This window comes from Lepisosteus oculatus, chromosome 16 (assembly GCF_040954835.1).
Source record: "Lepisosteus oculatus isolate fLepOcu1 chromosome 16, fLepOcu1.hap2, whole genome shotgun sequence".
Classification (NCBI taxonomy): Eukaryota; Metazoa; Chordata; class Actinopteri; order Semionotiformes; family Lepisosteidae; genus Lepisosteus; species Lepisosteus oculatus.
Window position 1 is genome coordinate 11,825,980 of NC_090711.1, and position 26,909 is coordinate 11,852,888.

The 26,909-nt window shown below is 39.2% G+C and overlaps 1 protein-coding gene across 2 annotated transcripts in view; it reads left to right on the forward strand.

The window, feature by feature from the left end:
- The first annotated feature begins 9,453 nt into the window (after positions 1 to 9,453).
- The window catches only part of nfatc2a (nuclear factor of activated T cells 2a), a 72,534-nt gene continuing 55,078 nt past the window's right edge, over positions 9,454 to 26,909 (forward strand). Inside the window, exons 1-3 of one of the 2 annotated variants that reach the window (XM_015364578.2) lie at positions 9,454 to 9,781; positions 22,662 to 23,595; positions 24,412 to 24,580. In XM_015364578.2, coding sequence (XP_015220064.2) covers positions 9,724 to 9,781; positions 22,662 to 23,595; positions 24,412 to 24,580 — 1,161 coding nt within the window. In that variant the 5' untranslated portion in view covers positions 9,454 to 9,723. Of the gene's footprint in view, positions 9,782 to 19,460; positions 19,845 to 22,661; positions 23,596 to 24,411; positions 24,581 to 26,909 lie in introns of those variants that run through there. The other variant, XM_015364577.2, reaches the window with a different exon arrangement.

Sequence of the window (26,909 nt, forward strand, 5' to 3'; positions counted from 1 at the left end):
GGTTTCATAAAGCTATACAGTATGTGTAGAGTTTCTGCAAGACCACTGGGTGTGGTATGTGAGGAGGAAAAAAAATCGCTGTATGAAACAATGTAAACAGATACTAAAAATAGACTTCCACCCAATGCATTTTTTTTAAAACCTCCATCGCTACTACAGTATGCAGTTACCTATGAAAGTACTGTAGATAAACAAAGGATTACCATGATGAAAAGCCACTCGCAGAAAACATTTGCTGAGTGCTCACTCACACCCTTTTTCCTGCTATTTATAACTTGGCAAGGTTGCAGCGATTTAATTAAAACGTAGGGCCTGTTTTTATTGCATGGGCAGGCAAGTCATTTTTCCTATTGTAATTGTAATAACATGTAGTCTTACCTTACTGACAAGTCCATGACAGCTCTCTGTAGTGTAGGTGCTGCATACTTTTTTTTTTTGCTGCACGTGAAGCTTGGCAAACACATCTTTTCCGCCTCTGAGACAAGTCTAGTCAGTGCAGGCACAGACAATAAGGCTGTATGGATTAACAGTCTTTTATTAGCTCTGAGTTTCTATCTAGATTTAGACTTTTAACTGTAGGAGCTGCTTTTTCAAGTTTCAACACCATCCCCTCCTCCAGAGTCCACTAGACTGCAAAAGTAGACCACAGAGAACCTCCTTTTTAATGCTGTACATGCAGTGTTGTCTTTTTAATGACAGTGGTGTTACACATTGTAGCCTGGTCTTGTCATCGTCTGTTCACTACTAGGATATGGGACTTCTGAGGAACCTCAGGTTGGTGCTGTATGTGGACCCAAATTTCCAAGATCATGTCCCACTATGGTGACCAGAGACGCTTTGCTGTAGGTGTTGCTGTCTTTCTAAATAGAGAAATTAAACCAAGATCCTGGCTACTTGGTCAAGAATGAAACTTTTAACCCCAGTGTCCTGGCTAAATTCCACTCTTGGCCTTAACAACATGGCTTTACTAAAGTTCTCAAGTGGTGCCATACTTTCTCACTTCTCCACCTAATCTGCTGTGTAGTGGTGCTGTTGGCACAAATTGTGTGCCACACAACACAAAGGTTGTGTGCTACATTTCAGTGGGGATGGAGTAGGTCACCTCCTGTATGCACAGTGCTTTGGGATGCTTTGGAAAGAAAAATGCTGTATGAAATGCAATTTAATATTGTCATCTTTGTAATGTAACCACAGCTTACAGAAAAAGAGAAACTGAGTAGAATTCACGTACAATGGAGAGAAATCACACATATGGCCTATGCTGTAGAACAATATCTATGACCAAGCATAGGGCATCCTACCGGAGCTTGGCTAAGCTCACCATTGCTTTTCACACAGTTGCACCTTACAGCAAGGCCAGCAGCCAGTAATCAGAATCAGCAGCAAGGAAACAAATTCACCATATCCGCATTTTCTAGATCTAGATTCTTTATAACTATAAAGGACATGATGAAGAACTGAGGTTTGTTCAGTGTTCATTGGTATATGAAGTAGACAAATCATATCTTGCTACAGAATATGAATCTTATCTTGCTATTCTTTAGCAAGATAATTAAATAATAATGTGAAGGTTTTTGTGTATAGGTGCCCGATAGACTAATAGGCGATAGACTGGCATCTCGTCCGTGGTTATCCTGCTTGGTGCTCATTGCTTGCCAAGAGAGTCTCAGGTTTCTCTGTGACCCCGTATTGGATAAAGAGGTCAGAAAATGGATGGATGGATAATTTATAGTTCACGAAAATACTTTGGGTTGATCTCTCTGTTTTCTTGGCTGTGGCCTCCCACTCACATTATAATTTAGAAGAAGACTTAATTAAGAAAGCTCAATTGACATTTTTGGGAAGGTGGTGAACAAAATGAAAGATGTTTGTTAATTACATGTGAAGAAACCCAAGTGTGAGAGACTTGAATCCAGTGAAGAAGGAAGTTAAAATATGTTACCTGGATGATTCTTCATCTTGGAGTGAACATGATATGCATAATACAGGCTCACTCATCATGTTTCCATTCTCAAAAGAAAGCTTTTTTTCTGCACTGCTTTATTAGGTTTTAGTAATTATTCTCTTTCTGATTCATCTTATGCTCATGCGTAAATCAGGGAGAGTGGCTGTGTGCTGTCACTGAAAGCCCCACTGGTGTTGGCACAAGGGACTAGTCCATCCATCCATATACCCTGTATGTTCACTTTATCCAATCTAGGGTCGCAGGGGATCTGGAGCCTATCCCAGCAAGTAACAAGCACAAGGCAGAATACACCCTGGACAGGACACCAGTACATTGCAGACAAGAGACTTGTGTTTCCACCATATTGCCTTGAACTGCTGTAGTTATAGAATTATGGATCCTGTTATGAAATGTGAGGGGTAGCGCTTGTTTTGTTTCACCTTTTAGGACAAACATGGTCAAATATGGAAAGGTTTACCAGTTCATGTACTGTAAGTGCATTCGATGTTTCCCACACCTCTCTTCAGCCTTTGTTTTCCATGAACGAGCTCCATGACAATAAACCATAAACTCTTAATCTCTCTGTGCCTTGGGGCTGTTGTAGAGTGGGGGAAGAGAAATGCCTCTTCTGTTAGACAGCTCAGAGCTGCAAATTTGCAATTGACCACAGAACGTGGCACCCAGGAGAAAGAGTCCAACTCAAGAGGTTGTGATTTTTCTGTTTTTAACTAATGTGTTCTAAATTTACAAGTTCAACACTTATGAAGTCAGATAACACCAATGTCAATTTAAGTCACATTTGTGTCAAGGTAGCAGCCTTGTCTAGAGAATTCTGGGTAAATTAAGAATTCTCACAGGCTAGGAAAGGGTCAGCTGAAATTTAGCATGTTATAGCATACTACAGTGTTCCACTACAGGGCAGAAGAGGTTCAAGACAAGGTCACATGCTTGACCTTCTTGTATTTTATGGTTTCAGGTATTGCTCCAAATTCTGTCACAAAAGTATTTCTTCTAGGCCTGCTTCTTTTTGAAGTGAAAAGTATCACACTGGTTGGGAAACCAAGCAGAAACTACCCACTAGACCCACACACTAAGCAGGAAATATATTTATATATACTGTCAATATATACTGTATGGAATAATTACATCTATACACAGTTAGCCTTGCCTGGTGAACTTTAATGCTGATTGACTGGTGATGTGCATGGTATGTCATTCAAGCAGTTCATCATCAAAGATGACTATCTGATACCTGGTGATACTAATCAGTACTTCAAGCCCACTGAATTCACTTGAGGTTTTTTTTCTTAGTGAGAAAAGTTATAACATTACATTTAATTCATTACTAGATATGCCTGTCTCCTACACATTTATATTGAATGTGATTTCAAGGATCATCTTTAACACATATGCCCTGGAAGACTTTCAGCTGCAAATGTATTGTGAACTGGACAGCAAGCATGGCAGATCTGTATGATGGTGGGTTAGTTTTGTAGGTGTGGTCTCATATTTCTTCTGAGGACACTCAAACGGGCATTCATTTCATGAAGTCAGCGCTGGGCTCTCTCCTGATTATAAATCCGAAGGGTGTGGAATGGAAGACGTAGGTAGAGTAGACTTATGTCTTCAGTTCTCACTTTAGCGTTAACAAATAGATAAGTGGGTGAGAAGGGTTTGTCTCTAATCCCATCCCTTTCCCTCTGATTTTCTTAAAACAAAAACAACAAAAACAGAATCTTGATCAACTAATCCTTGCTTTCTGGCACAAGTGATGGGATGAAGTCAACCTGAAACCAAGCAATAAAAAAATTAAAAAGTATTGCCAATGACATCATAACTTTTGAAATATATTGCCCTTGAGCAAGATTTCCACCCATTTTTAACAAAGGTTTGGTAAAATCCCGTATTTAGAAATGAAAAAATGGAACAGTCATGTATACCATATTTTGATGCTTCATGATGTTGTTTTCCTCTGTAATTCATGAAATTGCGTTAAGTGATGACAGATCATCCTATTGGAACTAAGAATTAGAAATAATGGTAGTAGAAAAGGCAAGAAAAAATGACTATTTCTGAACAGCAGCAGTCAATATGAAAGTTTATCTTTTAAAAATAATTTTATTAGGCAGGATATACAGTAATACAGGGAAACAGAACTGGGATGTGTACTTAAATCACATTTCCAAAGAATAACACAACACATCATTTTCTATAATGTCTATAATGGTAATCGAATGAAATCAGTCCACTTATGTGTTACAGTTTCTTTAAATGGTGAGCATGATCTCACCTTGGAGTGAACTCAAGATCAGTTTCTCAATCTGTCCCATCACAGTAGCACACAGTATACATATCTTAGAAGAGTTAAAATTATACAAAAACAGGAAAAGCTGCTGTGCTGCCTTAAATATTTATCTGTGCTGTGCTGCCTTAAATATTTATCCTGCTTGAAACTGAAGTAAAATAATTATTTTACTAGTTTCCAGTAAAATGTAGTCCTTTAAGGTAAAGTGCATTAATTCCAGCAGAAACTATGAATTTGATGGTCTAGAGAAGTAATAAACATGATGATTATTATTAATACGCTAAACGTTTGATAGAAGAGAGAACTGATCAACGATCAAAACCCATGAATCAAGGAGGGATACATTTCACAGCAGGTAACTAATCAATTGTCCAGCTGTGTGGGGGGAATTCATTCTAGGGTTCACAAAACTTTTGCCAACACCTACATGATACACATTTTACAGTTTGGCCCCAGGTCTAGAGCTAGAGGAAGGCTCAAGAGCAATTAAGAAAACTTTCGGTCACTGATTTTAAATTTTAAATTAAAAAAAAAATTGAAATACAGTTACTGGACTCTGTTTTAGCTCATCCAGAAACCACCTGTCCATCCAGAGTGGAATGTATTTATCCATCCAGGTTGGATGACTTTAGACAGGTGGTGCAAAGGTTTCCAACCTCCATCTGTATCTGACATCAGCTACCCCAGTGATTTCCAAGATTTTCCTCTGCCTTTTCAGAACCCTGTCCACAAGCTTAGTCCAACTGGCACCTGATTGTTTGACTTGCTTGTTTTGCAATGACGTATAGAGAGGGTAAAACTGATGGTGATGCCTTATTTTAATTTCCAAATAAATTAGGACAGTTAAGTATCACGGAAAAGAACCGGTTCTCGTTATTCCTGAACAAAACAGCGAGGGGGCTTGACACAGGTATTCAAATACCTGAAATGTATTGGCAGTCATTCCAGTGGACTTGGTGAAACAGAAGTGTGTGTGGGCAATTAAAAGGGTTCACATTCAGGACAGAGAATTGGAAGTGCTTCTTTACACAAGGGCCTGTGATTTTCTGAAACAAACAGCTCAGTCATGTTGCTGAAACTGATGGCCTTGAATCAATAAGCAGCCGCCAAACACATGAACTGGATCTGTCAGAGGATCACCTGCTGTTTAAACCTTATTTCCGATGTTCTTATAACTTAAAAATTCAATGCGGTTGTTAAGAATGTGCCTGATCAGTCAAGTACAACTTAGATCAAAAATCTGGGCAAGCAGAGGTGGAAAGCTGGAAGGATTTGGGAAACACTGAGCAAGAGATCCTCACAATGATAGTGTCTAGTCCACTCCTGCCACTGCCTGGCCTTTTTGGAACTAGCCTTGTCTGGGGTACAGTATTTGAAACTGTACTGTTGCCATTCTGCATTTCCAGTGTGGCGAGAATTCTCTGGCTTCAAAAGGCTCCCTCTTGTCCGATTTGGAATTCCAAATCAAAGAACTGTGAATGTAGCCTAAGGTCCGGGTTTGTACCTTCCTAGGGAATCTGAAAATGTTTCCCAGTGAGACGATATAATATGGCAGCAGTTCTGTGTCAAAGGTCTACCACCAAGCTGTAAGCATAAATGCACATGTGCCTTTGGAAAATCCTGTCTGCTTCTTTCAAAGAAGGGGGTGGGGAGTGCAATAGCCTAGACATTTGCTTAAATTAGCTGTTTTACAGTGGTGGAAAATACTGCATGGAGTCGGAAAGCTCTCCTGGTACAAAACGGAAGTGCAGGCTCTCTCGTCTCGACGTGCTCAATTTTCCCTCTCTGAAACTTGCGCTGTGTTCATTTACTCATTCATAATTTCAATTGCATAAGGATTGGGTAATGGCGAAGGAATGTACATCTGGTAGACAAGGCTTTCGACAAGTAGCCTTTAATGTACGTTCTGAATCCTGTGGTTTGCTGTCATTACAGACTGCGAACTAACCTGATACTCTTCAGTCCTCTCTTCTCGCCCAGACAGAGAAATTGGAAGCAGAGACCTAGTTCGACAAAAGGAGAGCTGGGTTTTTTTTTAGCATTTTCTGTAAATACGGTAAATGACCCACCGTTCATTCCCTGAATTGCAAGTAGATTTTAATGGTGGACTGTACGTTTAAATACAAAGAATTAAGAGAGAGGAAACTTACAATTTTAAAACGATTTTGTAGATATAGTTATTATCAGAATGTTCCCGAGAACATGTATTTCAAGCCTTTTTGTGCCGGATAAAGAGGAAAATCTGTTATAAGAAACTCAGTCTTTACTGCTTTTTTGTGTTTTACTTTATTATTGCACTTAATAGGTAAACAAGCCAGTAAATCTGAAATCTCATACAGTTGAGGAAGACAAAATGAAAGGTGTAAACATTTTCCTTGACAATTTTCTATTCTGCAGCACTCAGTGGCATTTTGACTGAAAGTAAGTCAGTATCCTGGTTTAACATTGTTGTCCTGCTTCTGATTATACAGTAAGAAGGGGCTGCAAAAACATCATACAGTTCTTTTACTTGTATAAAAGATGCTAAAACCCTTGAATGTTTCTTTTTAGTGCCCTGTGAATTGGCAGCTCTCTTTTAATAGTTAGAGCTGAGATGGATGAGAAATACTATTATTAGATTATAATGACCAAGAAAGAAATCTATTCACTCTTTTTGAATGTGTGTCCCATTTTAGGTTGTAGTTTACATTCTTTTAAGAAATGATCAGGACAGAAAGTCATCAGCTTCTCTTTTTGAAACCATAAAGAGCTCCCTTTCAACCATTTTAAAATGTAAAACTGTGTTTTTATAGATAAAAATACTTGAGATATTACTTAAGTCCAGTTGAGTTTATTTTGACTGTTGTCAATGTCTCAGAACAATTCATAACTCTGCATTGAAATGAAAAATATTCAAATGCAAAGTAAAACTGCTGATCTGCAAAATATTTTCAGTTACAGTATGGCTACGCCAGACTTCATGCAAAAATCCGCTCTTAAATTTTCCAGGATTGAGTTTCAGTGTGTAATAGTATGACTGTCAGGAAATAACCCTTAAGTGTACTTGATGTAAAAGCAAAATGCTGAATTTGTATAGTCTCAAGACTTTATGGTGTCTTAGGATACCCAAAGTCCAGTGTGTAAATGGTACATGTTATTCTTACAGAAGCTTACAGAACCTGTATTGTGACAGTGTTACAGTCTTAATTCAATCAAGAGCTAAGAATAAGGTCCTGGAAATCTAAAAAAACTAAACTGGCTAGATGAGTCCAATAGTATTCTCTTGTGTGTAGCCTGTCTGACGTCTTTAACTGCTCTGCCTATCTGGATATATTTTAGAATTGGTAAACCACTGCTTTTAGTCACTGGTACTGTATACAGCCTTAAATGTCAGATCTTTAATGTGTGCAGTTGTCATCCAGATACTTGCTAAGGCCTTGGCAGTGATGTCCAGTGAGCAGTGAACACGGCCTGTATTTACCTCCATCTCAGCTTAAAGCATATTGCTGCTATTCCAAACAGCTTGGCTCCTGGCTTTTCAGATCTCTGCTCTAACCGAATCGGAGGAAATAGTGCCAGTCAGCTCTAGGTCTCATCACTTAGAGCCTGTTCTTCTGTTAACAGCTTGTTAACAGCATTTGAAATACAGCACCATAACGAATATTCCAGATTTTTTACAAGATGTTTTCATTTTGTTTATTTAGCATTTTATTATTCGGCTTATATGTCTCATAGTCATTTGTTATTGTTTTTTTATGGGTCACATTTAAAGATAAGCACGTATTTTTCAAGACCTACATGCTTTTTTTATTTTTTCTAAAACCTAGGGATTATGCGCTGTATATATGGGCTTGGATCGTAACCTACTTTCAATTAGGTCTTGTCAAACTCTGGATCTCTTTCAATCCCACTTGAGAAGAGAGAATGGATGGACAAATTAGTTTCACACGTGTTTACATCTCTGTTGTTATTTTTTAATTTCCATGGTATTTCCGGCCTTACATCATGTGCTCTTCCTGTAGTCACATTCCTACAGGGGAAAGCAAGGAAAACCTTGCCAGGATGCTGTATTCAATCAAATACAAATAATTCCTTGCATAACTGATGTTACTTGAAAGGTATATAAAAATGGCATTTTATAAAAAAACACGAACATAAATGACATTAATGAGCATTCAGGTCATCGCCTTCTCCTACCAAGGTAACAGATTTCAGGACAATTTTGAGCTTTTAACTCTAATACCACCATTTATACCAATTCCCAGATAGTTCCAATTCCTGTTATGATTTATATTTATGAAATTACCAATTGCTCCGGGCTCTTAAATAATGCAGAATTGAGAGAACATGTGCCTTTTGAACTACACCTACTGGAGGGACTTTCAATTTTATAACATTTATACTGTGCATTTAGTGCTGGCTGCTTGTAATTTAAGTGTATTAGAAAATATCCAGAAAAAATTTTTCAGTGAATTCGAGTGATTTATCAACAATTACCAGCACAACGTTTATAGGAATTTCACGGTCTTTCCATTCAAGCAACCTTGGTGATATTGAAATCATATAATAAATTTCCTGTCTGAACAAGCTTATGTTTCTCTGTGTTTCACGTTGTTTCTTTTACGTCGACATACACTTTACGCACCTTTCTTACGCAGCATATCAGCGGGGAATAGATGCTGCATAAACTTAATATCTGACGGTTCACGGTTTAAAACAGAAAATGGTTCTTGTTAGGTGAGAATTATGAAACACTCAAGAATATTTCCATGGGAGAAAACAAAAAAAAAGGGTTGAGCATAATGTTACCAGTCGATACGTGTACAGTTTTCAATTCTCTTCGCCCTGGACTGCCGCTACTCTTGAAATAACGGAAGGCATCGTTACATTTTTAGTTTTTAACAAGACGAGGTTGTTTGGTGCCCGCAAACATTAAAACGCAGAAGTAGGTTTATGTATAAACTTAACATCAGTTAGCCCTTTTTTCCCTTTCAGTAACTTTTCATTGCTACAATGAAGTTCTTGTATGCTCAGTGTCTGAGAGAAGCCGCAGAAATGCCTTGGCGCAGCGCTTGGAGACGTCATGGATTCCTGACTTGTGGGCTTCGCAGGAAAGCCCTGAGTCTCCGAGATGGAGCCGGTCCAAGTTACCATGGCGAGGCGAATAAACAGGAGGAAACACTGAGGGAATCCCGTTATTTTACAGCATTCAACCATTATAAACACGCAGATCAGGGAAGGAATCCGTCCTTCTTCTCTAGTAATCCGCCGCACAAGAGCTCATACCATTACCTTAGCTAGCTAGAAGTTCTATTACAGCACATGCTTCTTTAACGTAAAGGCGTGTTTTATTTCATTTTTTTTTTACTATACGTCTATACTTTTTTATTTTTTATATGCAAAATCCAACTATGAATTTTATAAGAAGCCTCGTTTCTTGTTGCTGAATTTTTATTTGCATTTTTTTTTCGTTTTAATTTTCTTCTTCTCCCAAATGTTCAGAGAATCCTGGAGACTGGCACATTATCACATCATGAGATCCATGGATCAAGGTATGGACGCAGCACGCTGAAGTACAGAAGACAGGTCATTTTTTAAAAGATTCCATTTCTTGTTGTTAAAGTTGACGATTATTCAAATACGTATTTTCAGTAGATTTTGTTTATTACCGCGTTAACAGGATCACTGTAACATATCGTGTGAATGGTCTTTTTAGAACTAGTTAAAGGTGATAATGTGATAATTTGTTTGGTCATTCAGTGTGCAATATTGCTTCAGTAGTTATAAAGATGATGTCTTGGTCAAAAGTTGGGTGCTCAGATTATACTGTAGATTCACCGCATGCTTGCGTTGAACGCACTGCTTAAAGCATAGGCGAGATTTTGATAGACTCATTTCCTTAAGAAATACTTTTTTAAAACTCCTCCAGGTGCTAAGGAGTTAATTAATACTAGAATCCTTTGTACGGTCCTACTTTACGTCATTGAAATCACTATAAATACAAGGTTTGGCGCAACTGGGGACCACGGTGTGTTAAAGACAGCGCTATAACAAACGGCGGAATCGGAAAAGCATAGTGAAGCTGGTACGCACGTTTTTAAAACAGCTGTACTGCACGGAAGTCTGTGTACAGCATGCCTTTTTTAACCGATAACGGTCCACCTCTTTTAAATAACGTATTGACTGAAAATCCTATATACGTGAGAACACGTGTACAGGACTCAATCAAAGACACTACAAGGAATGAGGTGTTGGCGCTCCTACCACTGCTGAAGCTGTCAGTACTAATGCACCAAGAGACTACCGCGCTTGAATCTTTGTACTCGCCAGTTGAGCGTCATTCAGAGACGAAAATAGCGCAAGATACTGTACTGAAGCACTGCATGCGTGCACGAATCTGAGCGGTTTGAACAGCTTTCTTTAACCTACTGTATTACTATGGCACCATGGGTCACTCCCACAATGAACATATTTCAAGATGGGTTAGCATGTTCTTGACAAGTAATATGGGTTTTTGCATGCTGAAGCCAATGTTGTTTTTTTCCCCAATATGCACGAATACGTATTGCTCCTAATTTTGAATTGCTTTTTATATTCACCTCTTAAACATCAACGGAGCGCAAGGAACAGTAACTTGACAGTACAGTACTTGCTTTCCTTCTGTGATACTAATTTAAGAAGCTATGCACGGCACGCTGATCTGATTTAAACTGTCAGTGTCCCGGTTTTCCATGCAAAAGGAGAAAACTACTGTGCAGACGTGTATTATATATCCAGCCCTCAAATGTGTTTTTGGCTTTAGGGCTCAGCGGGTAGCACGGATAAAAACGCGGAGGTGAGGGTCTCCCCAGCCAGTCTCCAGAATCCAATCAGGTCGTTCTCAATGGCAGTTCAGAAACCCCTCTAGTCTGTAGACCGTAAGCCTGTTTTCCCTAATGCTTCATGAGATGTGATTGACTGATTCAGTGCAGTTTAGAAGCAAGTTCAGAAGGGTTTTTAACCCTGAAATCCTCCATTGCAATAAATCTTCGATCTTCCTGACATTTTTCAATGGATCAGAGCTGAAAAAAACGGAGCTGTTTGTCCCGTTCGAATTTCCTCTTACGTTCTTGCACGATCTTGGCTGTGTGTTTCTGTCATGCTAACTAAGTGCCGAGGTTTATATCTGAACGTGCTCAACTACTTTCTTGTGACTGTGACGTGAAACCCTTAGTGTCTCAGTGTTCGGACCAATGCATGAGAAACAGTTTTGAAATTCGTGGGCACCTCTTTAGTTTTCAGAAAAGCTTGAAGCGATTAAGGAAATTGCCATGAGTCAGGAAATTCGTACAGTGAAAGAATGGGTCACATTATGTTAACTGCACTTAGAAAATATGAAATTATTGGTACTCTATTCTTTTCTTACTATTTAAATAGTAAGCGTTTTAGTTTGGAAGATTTGGTTATATGTTATCTAAAAATCTGAGAGGACTTAAAAAGATAAATGGAGCCGAATCCCTGTATCACATTATGTGATGATTAAATACTTATTATAGGTGCTAAATGCCTACAGTTATTGACATGTAGGTTTGGATTATTGGTCTAAATGTAGTACTATAGAGCAACACCTAGGGGGAACTGTGATTGATCGCATTGTTGCTCATATTGTATTGCTTATACTGTAGCTACCAACCCGAAACAAGTTCTTTGAGGTTGGCTCTCTGCATTGTTAGTGCCTGTTAGTGCTCTACAGGAAGGAAAAAGCCTTACGGATGACCACTAAAAAATAGTTATAAATAAGCCAGTCATTGTTAAATCTTTATTGCTTCTGCAGAAATATGACCTCATGCAGAATATTTGACCAAATAAAAAACTGTGCTCCGACTTTGATTCGAGAGCCGCCGTTCACATGTAAAAAAGCAAAGCTTGTGAGTCAAAGAAGTGAGCTAAAGGCGGCGAGCCAAATAAGGCCTCTGGAACAGCTCTCTAAAAGAATGACTGTTCCTTGTTTGAAAAGGCTGAAACTGACTTATGTTGGCAGGATCCCTGTGTCAGTATGAAATAAAAGTGCCTTACATTACTTAAATGTAGGTTTCCATCACCAGCCGTCATCCGCCTTGCTATTGGTCCCTGTGGAAGTATTCGCATCCTATGGTAGTTAAGAGGGAAGATGTTCGGCGCTTAATTGAGTCTTGGTGTGCCTGCAGCACAAACATGTAAACGACTGGTTTTCTTTTACAGCGTTGTAAAGGAGAGCAGTTACTTCAGCTGTTTCTTTAAGACTCTTATTTCCATCTTCGCAGGCGATGAGCTGGCTGAACTAGTGTTGACAGTAGTGCCACTGATTCCCTGTACTGCACTGTGGTAAGGTTACCTCAGGAAATCAGTTCCAAACGTTTTATTGCTTATTTCTTCATTTTGTTTTCCGCTTAATGTGAGATGTCATGATGATGCCTGTTTTCTGCAACGAAAGCTTATGTACCAGGAAGATACAGTTAAATATTGTAAATCAAAGGCAACTGTGGAACACAGGATGAAAGAATGGACTGCAGGAAAGGACACAGCCTTCCTTGGCGCACTGTATGCATTCGATAATGATTGGAAGATGTTTTGGAAAGGAAATATCTGTTTAGTGTTGTAGAATGGAGACACGGTCTATTCTACTGTAGAGGTGTCAGGTTTCTGGCAGACCGTTAGACAGCGGTACTTTCAGTCTAGTTTGGCAAACTGTGAGTTCTAGTGATAAAATACACACACAAACAATACGCCCTAAAATACACACAATAACCTAAAATTCCTATACAGCAAACTGTGCTGTGTTTCTGTGATAAAAGTTGCTATATCAACTAAACTTTTAATTCTTTTAAAATCCATCACCCAGACTCTAGGAACAGCACCTAATTTTACCATATTCATCCCTTTTGTTGTTAAACTCTCCATGTAGAAATGAATGCCCTAGTGTAATGGACATTTTCCATTAAATGATATCCATACACTAATGGTATACAATTACTCGAGTTTGTCAATGTTTTTAGTGGTTTTTAAGTTGTTCTCTTATTGGATAAAATACCCCTACATTACAGTAGACTATTTCACTCCAAAATGTATTTACCATCTATTGAACAACACTCATCTACAGTGTGCACAAATGACAAATGTTTTTCCATTATTTTGACCAATTGTTTCTACAATTGGGTCCTGATTCCATGGTTACCTGTCAGGTAAAGTAAATCATTAGGTTTAGCAAAGCTTTATTTCCTTGTTTATATCCTCTGCAAAAATTGGTACTCATTTAACAAAAGTTAGAAATATTGTATGATCTCCATCAAAGGAAACCATACACAAATGAAGTGTCATCCTTGCTCTTATCATACATTTACATACCTTCTGTGCCATGGGCCACCCAAGAGCTTCTGGGGGTTACAATTTTAATGTTTGTCATTAAACTGACCAAAAGGTATGTTTTTAGATAGTTTTAATCCGATCTTGGGAAATGGAAATCTACATGTTGATGAGCATGCAGTCATATTCAGCTGGGATTTGGGTTGTTGAAGAGCCTGACAATCAGTGCTGTTCCAGAAAAGCTTGGAGGGATTTTAAACTTGATTGATCAGTGAAATTGCAGAGGACTGTATTGAAGCTGATTCCAGCAGGCATGTTGGTTAACCATGCTTAAATCAAGGTTAGATGTGCCTGACAGAAAGGCATGCTAGTTGAACAAGATGACAAATATGGATTTTTCTTCCACATAGACACCTCACAACAAAATTGTCTTTTATCCTACAGTATCATGGGTAGTATCTGTCATTTGCTGAGCACTCTTAGTAGACATTGCAGTGACCCGCAATCATTATGAAACAGCTCTGGTCCAGTGTCATAACCTTCAGCCATCCACTTTGTGGCAAGTCGCGTAAGAACACGTTCACTCTTTGCGTATCTCTTATCGTGGAGGATGATTGTCTTTCATGATCCCCAAGGTGACGATAAGGTCAGAACAGGTTCAACACAGTTTGAGACACAAAAATGTCAGAATGAGGAAATGAAGAGAGCTCACCATGACTGTGCTGTACATGACCATATCTCCTGAGACAACACTGGCTCAACCTCCTGAAGAAGAACATAGAATCATAAGAAAGGTTACAGATGAGACAAGGTCACTGTGCCCACCTACGTAGTGTTGTTGCTAATAGGTAGGTTATACAAGGATCTCATATACTGTAGATACCTATTGAAGTATCAGCTCCAGCAACATGGCTAGACGATTGCTTCGGACTTCCACAAGCTTTTGTTTAAAAAGAGCCTTCTGTTCTCTTTACATCCTTGTGAGTGTCTTGTGGAATTGTAAACTATCCCTTTATACACATTGCAAAGTCTTTCAGCACCGAAAATAGAAGCAATTTGTAGGAGTCCTAAAATGTGATTATTTTTATTATCTGGGCTATGCAGGTATTATGCTGATACCCTTACCCTGTCTTCACATATTGGATGTCTCTAATCAAAGAGCAAACATTAGCTTCAAGATTCGGATAAACCACAGCTGATTGAATAGAGCACCATGGCATTTACTTCACATGTAGTTGTGGGAGCTCTGGAAATATCGACTGGCTTTCTAACCCGTCCATCACATTATGCACAATATTTGTTTTAGCAAGTGGTGTTAAAAATGTGTTTGTTGTCATCGGATCTCATCAGTTTCAATAACCACTCATCCAATTTAGGGTCACTGTGGCCCAGAGCCTGTCCCAGTAATCACTGGGCTTAAGGTGGGATACACGCTGAATGGGACACCAGTACATCAAAGGGCCCACACAGACACACCCACACTTACACCAGGGACAATTCTTTTTACAGAAGCCAATGAATTTCTCAGAATGTCTTTGGACTAGAGGAGAAAACTGGAGCACCCAGAGGAAACCTGCACGAACATGGGGAGAATAAGCAAACTCCACACAGATAGCAGCCCAGTAACTGAGCCCAGGGCCCCAGCACTGAGAAGCAGCAATCCTAAAAACTGTGCCACTGTGCAACCCAATATGGTTGTCCTGCTGTGCAGTTTGTTTTACTGATGACCACATTTTAGAGCCGGAAGACTTGTAATGATCACGTCCTTTCTTATAAAGTGTTGTTTGTATTTTCCTGTTGCATTATAGTCCACTAAGGAGTTATGAGTTTTTGGTGTTGGGAGTTTGTCTCTAGTGCAACACGTGTTTGCATTGGCAGGGATGTTTGGCTCAGGAAATCGACTGTGGTGGAAATCCTTCCAGTACCAAAAGCAAGTCATCGCTCCCTTGATCCAGTTATCCAATTTGGTGCCAAGCGAAATGATTCACCAAGTCACACCCTGTCAGACGCGATATTAACAAGCACATCTGGCTTTGTTTTGGTTGGATGGCAGAGCTGCAAACAAACATAAGCAGATAGGAATCATATTTTCTGAGATTGTACAGCACTGCTTAAGTATGTGGGTGAAAGTCCCCCTGACCCTTTCTGTCTAGCTGCAAGTGACGTGAGATTCAGAGTTTAATTAATTTAGCACATTCAGTCAATAAGTGTTAGAGGATACAGTTTTAATTTGACTTGTAAAGTCCTTAGTGAAACACTTGGATTTAACATGATAGCATTAATTTGAATTAAAGCTGTCTTCTGTATTCTAACAGACCACAATTGCAAATGTGAAAAAGGAAGCTTTTATGATATGAATTGAAACCATTCTCAATTTACCTTGTATTCTTGTATTAGAGTGACAATATAAACAGATGATCAGATCTGTTTGAATCAGTGAAGATAGAACCTTGCTGAGAATTGATTCTATATGCTGTACTTTTGTGATTTAAAATGTCCTCTGTGTGTAAGGCATTTGCTCTTTTTTGTTTGTTTTATGTCAAAATGAAAAATGAATCTCATTTAATATTAAGGAAAGGTATGGGAAATTAATTCGGAAAGTGGCAGTGGAACATGTTAGAGAGTAGTGGAGGACAGCATTAATTTATCATCAGTGCTGAACAATAAACATTTGTCTTTTCCAGGGTCTTCTTTTAGAATTCAATCCATCACATTTTCAGTAATAATAATAGCCACACTATTATCATAAAATCTAGATCTTATAAGCAAAGCAAGATTGAGCCTATTCAGTACTAAGACAGGAAACTTTTGAGGAAAACCAGGTAGCTGCTGTAAAGTAACTGATGTTGATTGACCAGTAAGTAACACTTTACGTATGCATCAAAATTTCAAAACTATTGCACAGTTGTGCTGACAGAAGGTGATACTGTACTAAAGGAGGTGCTTTCGTTCAGATGAGATGTTTTACTGAAGTCTTGATTACTTGGTGATTAAAGATCCCTAAGCACTGTTCGTTAGTATGTTAGTGATAGTACACAATCTGTCCTCTTTACGTACCCCCTTAATTCAAATGATAAAACAATTTCTTAGTTTCCTCATGTGGTCTACTGTGGTGTGGAGCTACTGCCACATGACAACAGCTACACATTACCCAGTGGGTGCTACATTTTCAGTGATGGTTGACATGGGTGCCCTCCTGGGTATGAAATGCTTTGAGTTTCATTGAATCAAAAGTGCCATTTAAGTGAAGACAATTATAAATAAGATATCATGTCAGAGTCTCTCAATACAGTAGACAATATGACAATAATGTATTGAATTTCTTTCCAGACCTTACAAACAAATCACCTTCATAACTTCAAAAGTGTTCCTGTCTCTGTGGTTATGGATCAATGAAAACATGTACAGCTCATACTGTTCTGTGACTCATACTGGTTTTTAAAGATTAATAACCTTATTCTTCAGATTTTGCTTCATCATGATATGGGATTAGACATCAGTGTTTGGCCAGTTAGTCAGTGACTGTCTCATTAGCGTTCTGTGGTACAGCCAACCTGTCTTTCCACATGTACTTTTCCTCTTTCACTGTGTGTGATCCTTTTTGGCCGCTTGTTGTAGTTCTGTTTTGTACTACATAAAAAAGCTTGTCCTACACATTCCCCCTTTGTGTATCTACCACATACTATTGCTCTCCAACCTTAATATCCCACCAGATCCTGAACTGTTTCAAAAAGGGGTGATAAGCAGGGCTGACATTACAAAGGGGGCAGTATAAGGAGAGACAGTTGTACAGTTGTGACACTGGCACTGTAAAGAATGCCAGCTGTGTACAGTGACAGTGGGAACTACACTGGCAGGTGTGCTGATAATTGTGTAGTCCAGGGACTCGCTACATGCCCCCTGGTGGACACTGGTGACACCCCTGCAATCCAGAATGTACTGTCATTGTCTACAGGAGCATTTCCGTCATGGCCTATTGTATGTGAATCACTGCTTCAAGGCACAGGTTTTACAACCCACTAGTGGGAGCACGTATGCAAAAACGTATACATTTGCTGGCTAATATGTTAGGAAGCGCCAGTTGAAAGAGTGGGCTCTTTCTGACTCTAGCTCTTCAAGCTAACCATGCATTGCCTGCCCCAGTGAGTCTACCTTTCCCATCCAGATAGCTGCTGTAACGTGCAGTTCAGTACCATCACCCTGCCCTCCGGTGAAGGCAACCCTGCTCCAAGGAAAGCATGGATTGGACTGGAAATAATTTAAAATCCTTGTGGAAGACATTGTCACATGGTGCTCCAAACTCTCCGTGCTACTCACATTGATTCAAAGCAGTACTTGGTGAGGTTGCCCAATATTTTTGCTAGTTAGGGAGCATATCTATCTTCTATATTCTTTCTGCATGATTTTTTCTTTTCAGTTCTCAGGCTGCCTTCGGTTTGCTAACTTGGAACCTTAGTAAAGAGTTATGACACCTACGTCTGAGTGTACAGGCAAAGGCCGTTAACAGTGTTAACTGTAAAATGGACAGAATTATACAGAACAGGCTGACATTTGAAACCAGTGGTATCTTCAAGGCATATGTCTCTTATTCTGTTTACATTGTTTACAGAAACCTCTATAGAATGACCTCAAAGGGCCATTTCTCCCATAAATGTCTAAGGTACTCGAGTATCCCAATGACAGAGTCAAAACATTGCTTGCATCTGCTAATTTTGAGGTAGGTGCAGAGAACGTTAATTACATACAGTAAGCTTCACCAATGAGCTTTTGTAAGGAAACTAACAAAGCAATATTGCTGCCTCTCTTAGTATTTCCCACTTACAGTAGGTATGTGCAACCCTGTTATACTCTGCTTTGTAATTTTCTGTAATGAATGTTTAGCATTGTTCATGCATGTCCATGTTCATGTCCAAACTGAAGCATGTCTTCACTCCCAATGTTAGACATCCCTAAAGAAGCTGTGTCTGAAGGAACAGTAATTTGACATTGCATTAAAACAAAACCAATCAGGAGTAACAGAAATCTCAGGGGCACCGAAGCTATAGCATTGTGACGCAGTGGTTAGTGTTGCTGCCTCACAGCTCTGGAGCTCAGGGTTCAAATGCTTGGGTGCTTGTATGTTCTCCCTATGTTTGTGTGGGTTTCCTCCCACTGCCCAAAGAAATACTGGTAGATTTCATTGGCTTCTGGAAGATTGACCCTGGTGTGTGTGTATGTTTGTATCGGTGTGTGCCCCTCAATGGACTGGTGTAGTTTTTGGTAGAATACAGTAGTATTTTCTAATACTGTATTTTCTTTAAAAACTTTTTTTAAAAAACAATTAGCCCTTTTCATTCTCCCCAGACTGGGGGAGATGTCTTGCTCATTAAAAAAAAGATATCAAAGTGCATTTTTTAAAGTTTGCCTGAACATAAGACATACAGTAAATACGCTTTCAATTCAGGAGTTTGTTAAAATAAACAAGATTCATACCTTATGGTCAGATAGTGCTGCATTCCATTAGAACTGTTTTGTGGTCAGATTTCAGAGTGAAAAGGCATCAAAAACTCTTTCTGTGAACTTTTACACACCTTTTCGTTCACGCATCCTCTCTCTTTTCAGTGTTAAATGGTCTCAAACCGACAGCTTGACACACAATTCCTCCTAACCTTAAACAACAACAACAACAACAACAACAACAAATAAATAAATAAATAAATAAATAATGCTTAAAAAATGGGTTATCTTAACCTTATCTTTTCTTCATGAAAAAACTAGGGGGATACCTGTGAATGAATTTAGGCTCGGTTGTTCTATGTTATGATCATTAGGAGGCGTGTTCACGCTGCGTTTGTCTGTCGCTGTATATATTTACTTTATGAAAAGGGTACGCCTTATCAGCATGTGGTTGATTTGAAACAGGAAACTGCCACTGTAAGCCTTGTCAAATTCACACTTTTAATGAAGGGAGTAGTTCAAGCCAGTTAGCTGTACAAGACATTGCATTTGTCGGGAGACCAAAGCTAAAAAGCTTCTGTTATTAGTTGCGTTGACGATCTTTAAAGAAAGAACAAAAAACAGATTCGGATTGCTCTCTTTTTTTTTTGTAAAAAAAAGGGATTTCTTTCTTAAAAAAGCTTCCTCGTTTTAAGCTTGGGAAATAAGAGCAGATGACCTCCCTATACGAAGACAAGGAACCTAACCCTAATACTTTAGGCATAACCGAAGACCTCAATCCTGTGAACTGTCAAGATGAGTTAGACTTCTCTATTCTATTTGAATACGATCCACCTTGCAGTGAGTACCTTGAACAAGGTATGTATTCTCCATGATGTCCAGTGCTGTCTGGTGAAGACGGTTCTGCTGTTTAATTTGATTGATCATATAAATAATGTTCCTGCAAGATATGTGCTTTGTTATAGGGGTAAACACTACTACTGTACGTGTTTAAAGAATACATCTTATTCAAATTACTTTGTAACAAGAAAAATGGTAATGTTTAAAGTTCCACAGTTACGAGGCGTTAACAGACATGTGCCGGTGCACCTGCGAATAAAAAAAAACACTTTTAATTGCTTAATCTGCAGCCTGTGTTTACATTTATTCATGTTGTATTCCAGACACTTAAAACAATTAATTGAAAATCCCATTTTCAAACCGCCGAGTTAATTTTAATATCAATTTCAGTTTGTCATCGACAGATTTAATTAATTCATAAGGACTGATTCAAAGGATTTGAATTTTTTTAGCAGAACAATATTTGATCTATCACGGCAATTTGTTAAATGCATTTGTTAAAAAAAATCGTAAAAGTACGTTTATTCTAACAGATGTGTCGCTAGTAACTAGAGTTTAAACGTCACGCCGCTTGTTACTTATTACACCCGCTGAACTCATTAACTCTTGTTAATCCCAAGAGAGATGGAGACTTTCAATTTATGAGACTGTACAGTATGTCTAACATGATCTATTAAGTGTAGTAGATAGCGTTTGTAAAAGTATAGATCACTATACTTTCTCTTATACGTTTATACAGTATCTCTTCCAGGTTTATTGCACTCATTAGTTCTCCTATACAGTTTTAGAACATTTCTAGCGGTTTAAGCGAAAGTGTGTTAAGAATTGATTCTATAGAAGTACAGTTTGTTGTGATGCCTTTGGCGACAACAAAAAGTGATATGAGAGGAGCTTTTTTTCTTTGTGAAGTCTGCTTACTTGTGTGTTTATTGGGAAGTCTGGCTCATATTGAATTTAAAAGCCATATACTTACATAGTCAGGTTTGTTGACTGTCTATGGGCAGGACAGATTAAGTTTTTAATACAGTACTAATTTGAACTAAACTGGATTTGTGTTCAGACAGTTACTCATAAAAGGATCAATATTTATTCTGAGGCCTGTTTGATTGTATTTACTTTTTTATTGAGTTTATAAAACAGGACCTTGCTCTTTGCCTTGAAAAGTCTGGAAGTAAAACTGCACCAAAGTGCCTCTACATGTAATCGTAAGGATCCTCAACTGCTGCCTGTTTTGTAGTTCAGAAATAAAAACACTGAGAGACTCCATGCTTTCCTTGCTAGATATTTGTATCACTTTGCATAAAAAAAATAAAAAAACGCCTGCGATTTTGTAACAAAATACATAGAATTTGCCAGATTACCTGATTCCTTTTAACTTCGACTTCAGATCAGTGTTGTCTTGGTTATCAGATTAAACATGATTTTGGTGTTTACATGAAGAACATTTCAGCAAGTTTAAAGGGGTAAGATGGGTTGTCTAGGGATTCCTAGGGAAGAGAAAGCTGGATCTAAATCAGTGATGTGCCAAAAATGGTACAGCACACGGCGAAATTAGTTTTCTTGTCCTGTTAATGGCAGTGTCCCCAAAGACTTTTTATCTGTTTATTGGATTGATGGTGACAGTGGGCTGTGAAGGTCACTGAAATTTAAAGCAGGAAGGACAATAAAGAGTCACACGTGCGCCATGGAAAATAAACAAAAATATTTCTTTGTGTGCTCCTCCAAAGACAATGCAATCTTATCTCCACCATGTCATTTTCAATGTATCCATCAAAGTTTGAAATATTTCAGCTGGGGGCAGAAGCCAATGTGATATTCACACTGTTGTGGGAGACTTGCTTTTCATGAATTAGTCTCCACCTCTTTTTTGTTCACTGCAGTTTCCTACTCTGATGACACAAGTCCATATATCATAGATGAGGAGTGCCCTACTATGGTGGTTTTCTGCAGGAAAACTGCAGAAGTAGCAGCCTTTCATTTTTAGCTTTTCCAGGCATACCCTCTAATAGCTATTGATCATGTCTGTGAGAGCTGAGATATTGAGCTAGAATGTGAGTCCACATGGAGGACATATTAATCAGGCCAGCGCAGGAAAGCCTGGTGAGGGTTAGTTTGAGAAAAAAAAGTTGATGGCACACTAATGCAACAAGGAATCTTTCCTGTGTCCTTCCTGTATTTTATATAATCTTTCTAGTGTTTCAAAAATGCAAGCACCTAGCTGGCAACAAAAATGAAGTGGATCCTGTTTTGGGTCATCTTTTATCAGAGTGTGTTGGTTATTCTGTGTCAAAGGTGGCCTGAGATCCACAATCCTGTACATGTCATAGGTTACACCACTAACTCCATCGCTAAAGACTTGGTACTTTTTTATGTCAGCTAGGTACTTGCATTTTTTTAGTTAATTAGTCATCATAAGCACTAAAATGAACCAACTGTATTAAATCACAATCTTCATTCAGTTCTTAGAAATTGATGATTTAGGATGGGGCTACTCAACTTGAAGCTCACTACAATCCAGAATACTGATACAACCACCTCCTTTATCCCTGTATTGAGCTTGCTGATTATCAGTTAAATAATTAAGCAGCTGGTTGAAGCTGAAATCTAAAATGGAGCAGATTGGAAGGGGCTCAAGTCGATTAGACCTGATTTAGGGTAAGCTAGAAACCCTGCTGGACTGTGTTGTCATGGATGTGCTGGCCATCTCTAAGCTGTAGCGCTTTCTCCATGTTTTTCTTGCAAACTCTATCCAGCCTTCAACAAGGGCATGCAGACCAAGTGTTCCGTATAATGATGATCATTTTCCCCTGAAAGTTTCTTATTTCCTTTCTTCAGATGAGCCAGATATTTCCTCTCAAAAAGCCATCAGCCATCCCTCTGGGGTGCCCTACCCCCACGAGGAGGCCTCTCACTACGCCATCAAGCCCTGCAGCCCATCCCATTATACTGAGCTTCCTCCAGAACACCTCGGTGGGTATGGACATTTGGAGAACAAAAACTACTTGGACCAAGGCAGGCCTGGGGGCCCCTCTGCCCTGAGCCCAAGAATCGAGATCACCCCATCCCATGAGTTCTATCACCAGGGCCGGGAGTCCTTACAGGGGCACCCATTCAACGCCAGTCCAAGGTCGACGTTACAAGTTGATAACGTAGTGTACCGGGAACCCCAGTGCCTGAGCCCAGCAAGCAGCAACTCCTCCACCAGCTGGCAATCGGAAAGCAACTACTCCCCCTGGGCCTCCCCCTGCGTTTCCCCCAACAACGGGCAAGCAGAAGACCTCTGCCCTCGCTTCCAGAACATCCACACCAGCGGCTCTCCCCGGACCTCCCCCGGCACTTCGCCGCGGACCAGCATCACCGAGGAGAACTGCATGAGGCCGCGCTCCCCGTCTCCCCGTCCCGGCTCCCGCTCCACCTCCCCGCAGGGGAAACGGACCTACGACGAGTACAAGAACCCAAGCCTGACGGCCACCAAGCATCGCTCCAGAAGCCCGTCTCCCCAGAACTTCACCGAGCTTACCCAGCCTCCCCCGACCGCATCTTCGGCCTGGTCGGTCAGCCTCACCGACGCCATGAATGGCCTCAACATTCCCCACAAGATCGGCAAAACCAGCCAAGCTTACCAAGTTTACTCTCTGGACAACCCGCAGGAGGGATACCAGAATGTCTGCGAACAGGATGTGAAGAGAAAGCCTTGCTCAGACGTAAGCTATCTTGTTCCACCTACAAGCTGGACCAAACAGTTGGTGTCAGGAATCCCTTTTTACAGGTAAATACCCTGCCAAAACTCCCATGACATAACTTGCAATCCGGGCACATCATGCCATGGTCATTAGGATTTCGTAGTAGATGATCATAATAAGGCCATAGGTTTAGTGAACCCTTTGAGTAACAATTTAATTGTCTATGCCAGGGGTAGCCTGTTTCTGGATGCTTTATAGGTCGTACACCAAATGAGGGCACTAGGTCAATTAAATAGTTTAGATATCATTAAGAATGATTTAAATATTGAAAGCCGCAAGGCACTGGGGTGTTCATCTCATGTCCTTGTGGGTTTCCACCAGATGCTCAAGTCTCTTCCTACTTTACATAGAGAGGTTGACTAAGTTAACTGGTGTCTCTAAATTGTTGCTGTTTGCACGCCCTGAGCTGGACTAGAACTTCACGGCTAATGAAGCACTAAATGGATCCAAATAAACTGAATGAATAAGATTTTTCCCTTTTACTTTTGCCTTTTGCACTCAAACGCCTGATATCGAAAGGTGCAAAGCGGGTTGCTTATTAACAAAGACAGTTAAGGAAAATTATAAGACAGACAAAGCAGAATCTGAAAATTTTGCTAATACTGGATGAAAATATTTTTAAATTGATGGTAAAATACTTGTTTATAAATTGCAAAATTGACATTTGAAATTGCAAATTGAAAGAGATCATTCCTGCAGAAAATGAACGAGAGGATCGTGGAGTTCAAGACTTCTGGCAAGCTGGACTAATTGTTGCAATCGTGTAACACAAAGGAGTAAGAATGTTAGAGCTGGCTTTAGTTTTACTAGGAGATCTTCACAACTGTGATCTGGCTTTGCAGCATTCCTGTGGCTTCCCTGCCTCCTCTGGAGTGGCCTGTCCCCAGCCGATCAGACCAGTTTGAGCTACACATTGATGTCCAGCCCAAACCTCACCACCGTGCCCATTATGAAACTGAGGGCAGCAGGGGGGCAGTGAAGGCACCGACCGGAGGGCACCCTGTTGTACAGGTACATCTAATCCCAGATCTGCTGTCTGTGTGCCATCATACTTCCTAACATCTGCACAGTGTGTGGGAACACTTTCACCCACAAGGTTGTACATACCATAAGGCTGTCTGCCATCTGCAGTCTCCCCCTTTGTTTCCTTTCCACATTTCAAATGTGTTCAGATCTCTCGTCAAGTTAACAAAGAATCTGTAGTCGAGGGCCTATTTTACTTTAAGGAGCAAGTACGCAGTGAGCAAGATATTGTACATTTCCAGGTGATGTTTCACTGTAAAAGAGTAAGGCTCCAGGAGGCTGTGTAAACCTTCTGTTTCAGTGCTGGATGGAGGGTTAATGTTAAGGGTTAATGTAATATTTATGGTTAGGCATGAAATTGGGATGTTTGGATACTCCAGAAACCATGCATGCACCTGGAAAAACTTTAAGTGGTCAAGTTGAGCATAAGGGCAAAGGGTTTTTTCCATTGTAGGAAGATATTGCATATGCTCATACACAGTTCCTGCTGTTGGTTAAGAGTTTTTACCAAAGCCTTAGTTAAGAAAGGCGTTGGTTAAGTGAATTATTGTTCATTAAACTTCGTTAAGTAACAATATTATCTATATCAGGGGTAGCCACCACTGTTTTTACATAAGAAAAACAAATTGTAAAGTGTATTTTCCTTTCTTGATAAATCACTATAGTTTGATGACAGGGCTCCTCAGAGATGATCGTTGGGATCAGCTGCAGGTCCTGATAAAGTAACCATGGGAACAGCTACAATCTGTTGTCATGATGTTGGGGCTGTGTTTTATTTGACTTCTAATATTACAGCTACTGTAGCAATACACCGTGTTTACCAAAGCGGTTAGATTTAATCTATTAAAGAAAGCTAACCCTTTAATGAACTGCTATTGACCAAATCTGTGTGCCATTAGAACTTCATATTTGCTAGCATTAAAATAATTTGGCTTAGGAAATGAATTATGCTGTGGCAATTTAATTTATGTAGATGTAGGATGCTTTGATTGAATAACGTTTGTTTCAATATGTTTCCTTCTGTGACAGGTATCCATAGTTTTGTTACAGTTTCATTCAGTATTCAATAATGCAGAAGCTTTACAACGTTAATTATTCATGACAAAATACCAGATCTTTATTGTCGTACAGTACTGTTCACGTTACAGTTCTGAAGATGTCCTACGAAATGGGCTGCCGACAGATTTTTTATTTTAATAAGGCTTCTGTAACTCAAAAAAAGTTGTCTGTCTGTCTCATCTCAAAATTGATCCAGCTGTAAGGGAACAAGATGCAGTTTCAGTATTTAAGGTCTGTGGCTAAAAAGTGATTAACCAATAAGTGAAGGAGGTACAGTATCGTGTACTTCATGTGTGTACAAGCACTAATATGTGCTTTATGTAGATTTGAAAAATGTTTTGCTTGAAGGAGTTTGGAGTGTTTTCAATGTGACGTTTTTAAAGTCAAAGCTCTCACTGTCTATTATCCACTTATCTAATACTGTATGTGGTGGGCTATGACTCAAAACTACACGCTCACTGTGTGATGCTCAACATGTATGTCTACTTAATACAATCCCGTAGGTCCATCTACCAATGGAACAATTCCTGATAGAAAACTTCACAAAATCTTCTAACAATGACACTGTATTTCCTTTTCTTTAATATTCCTATTGAAATTAGCATTGCAATAATTTATTTATCCCTTTCACTTGCTCCCTTTCACTTGCTCCCTTTCACTTCACATAACCTCAGGCTCAGATTTACAGCTGTAGAACAACCTTTTACAAAACAAAATCTTTGTTGCTGCTGTACTGTATGTAAAGGTTTTTAATACAACAAAGAAAGAATGGCCTTGAATATTCCTGCTTTCTGTTTGTAAATCTTTTATGTTTTAAAAGAATTATATTTTATAGGTTTTTTGCTCAGGGCTATTTGTGCTTTTTGGGAACGTATACAGTATTCAGTTGAAACAAACACTTTGTAAACCTAGCTCTATACTCTGTGCATTGATAAAAAAAAATAGTTGTGCTCGCTTATCTGTTTTTGTAAATATAATTTTTGAAACAGTCTAAATTTAGAAGACTTTCTTTCATTTTTGGCTGTTTTTTAGAAAATAATACACTCAGATAAGTCCTAATTATTAAAATATACAATCTTTTTAGTAAACAGCTTTGAAAAACAGCATTTGTAAGAGTAAGAGTAACATAACAACCCCACAATTACAACTGGTCATGTAATTACTTGAAAAGATTTGAAAAATACTTAACATGACATACAGTATACTGTAGGTACTGTAAGTGTATGAGGAGTATTTCTTTGTTAATTAACATAGAGTA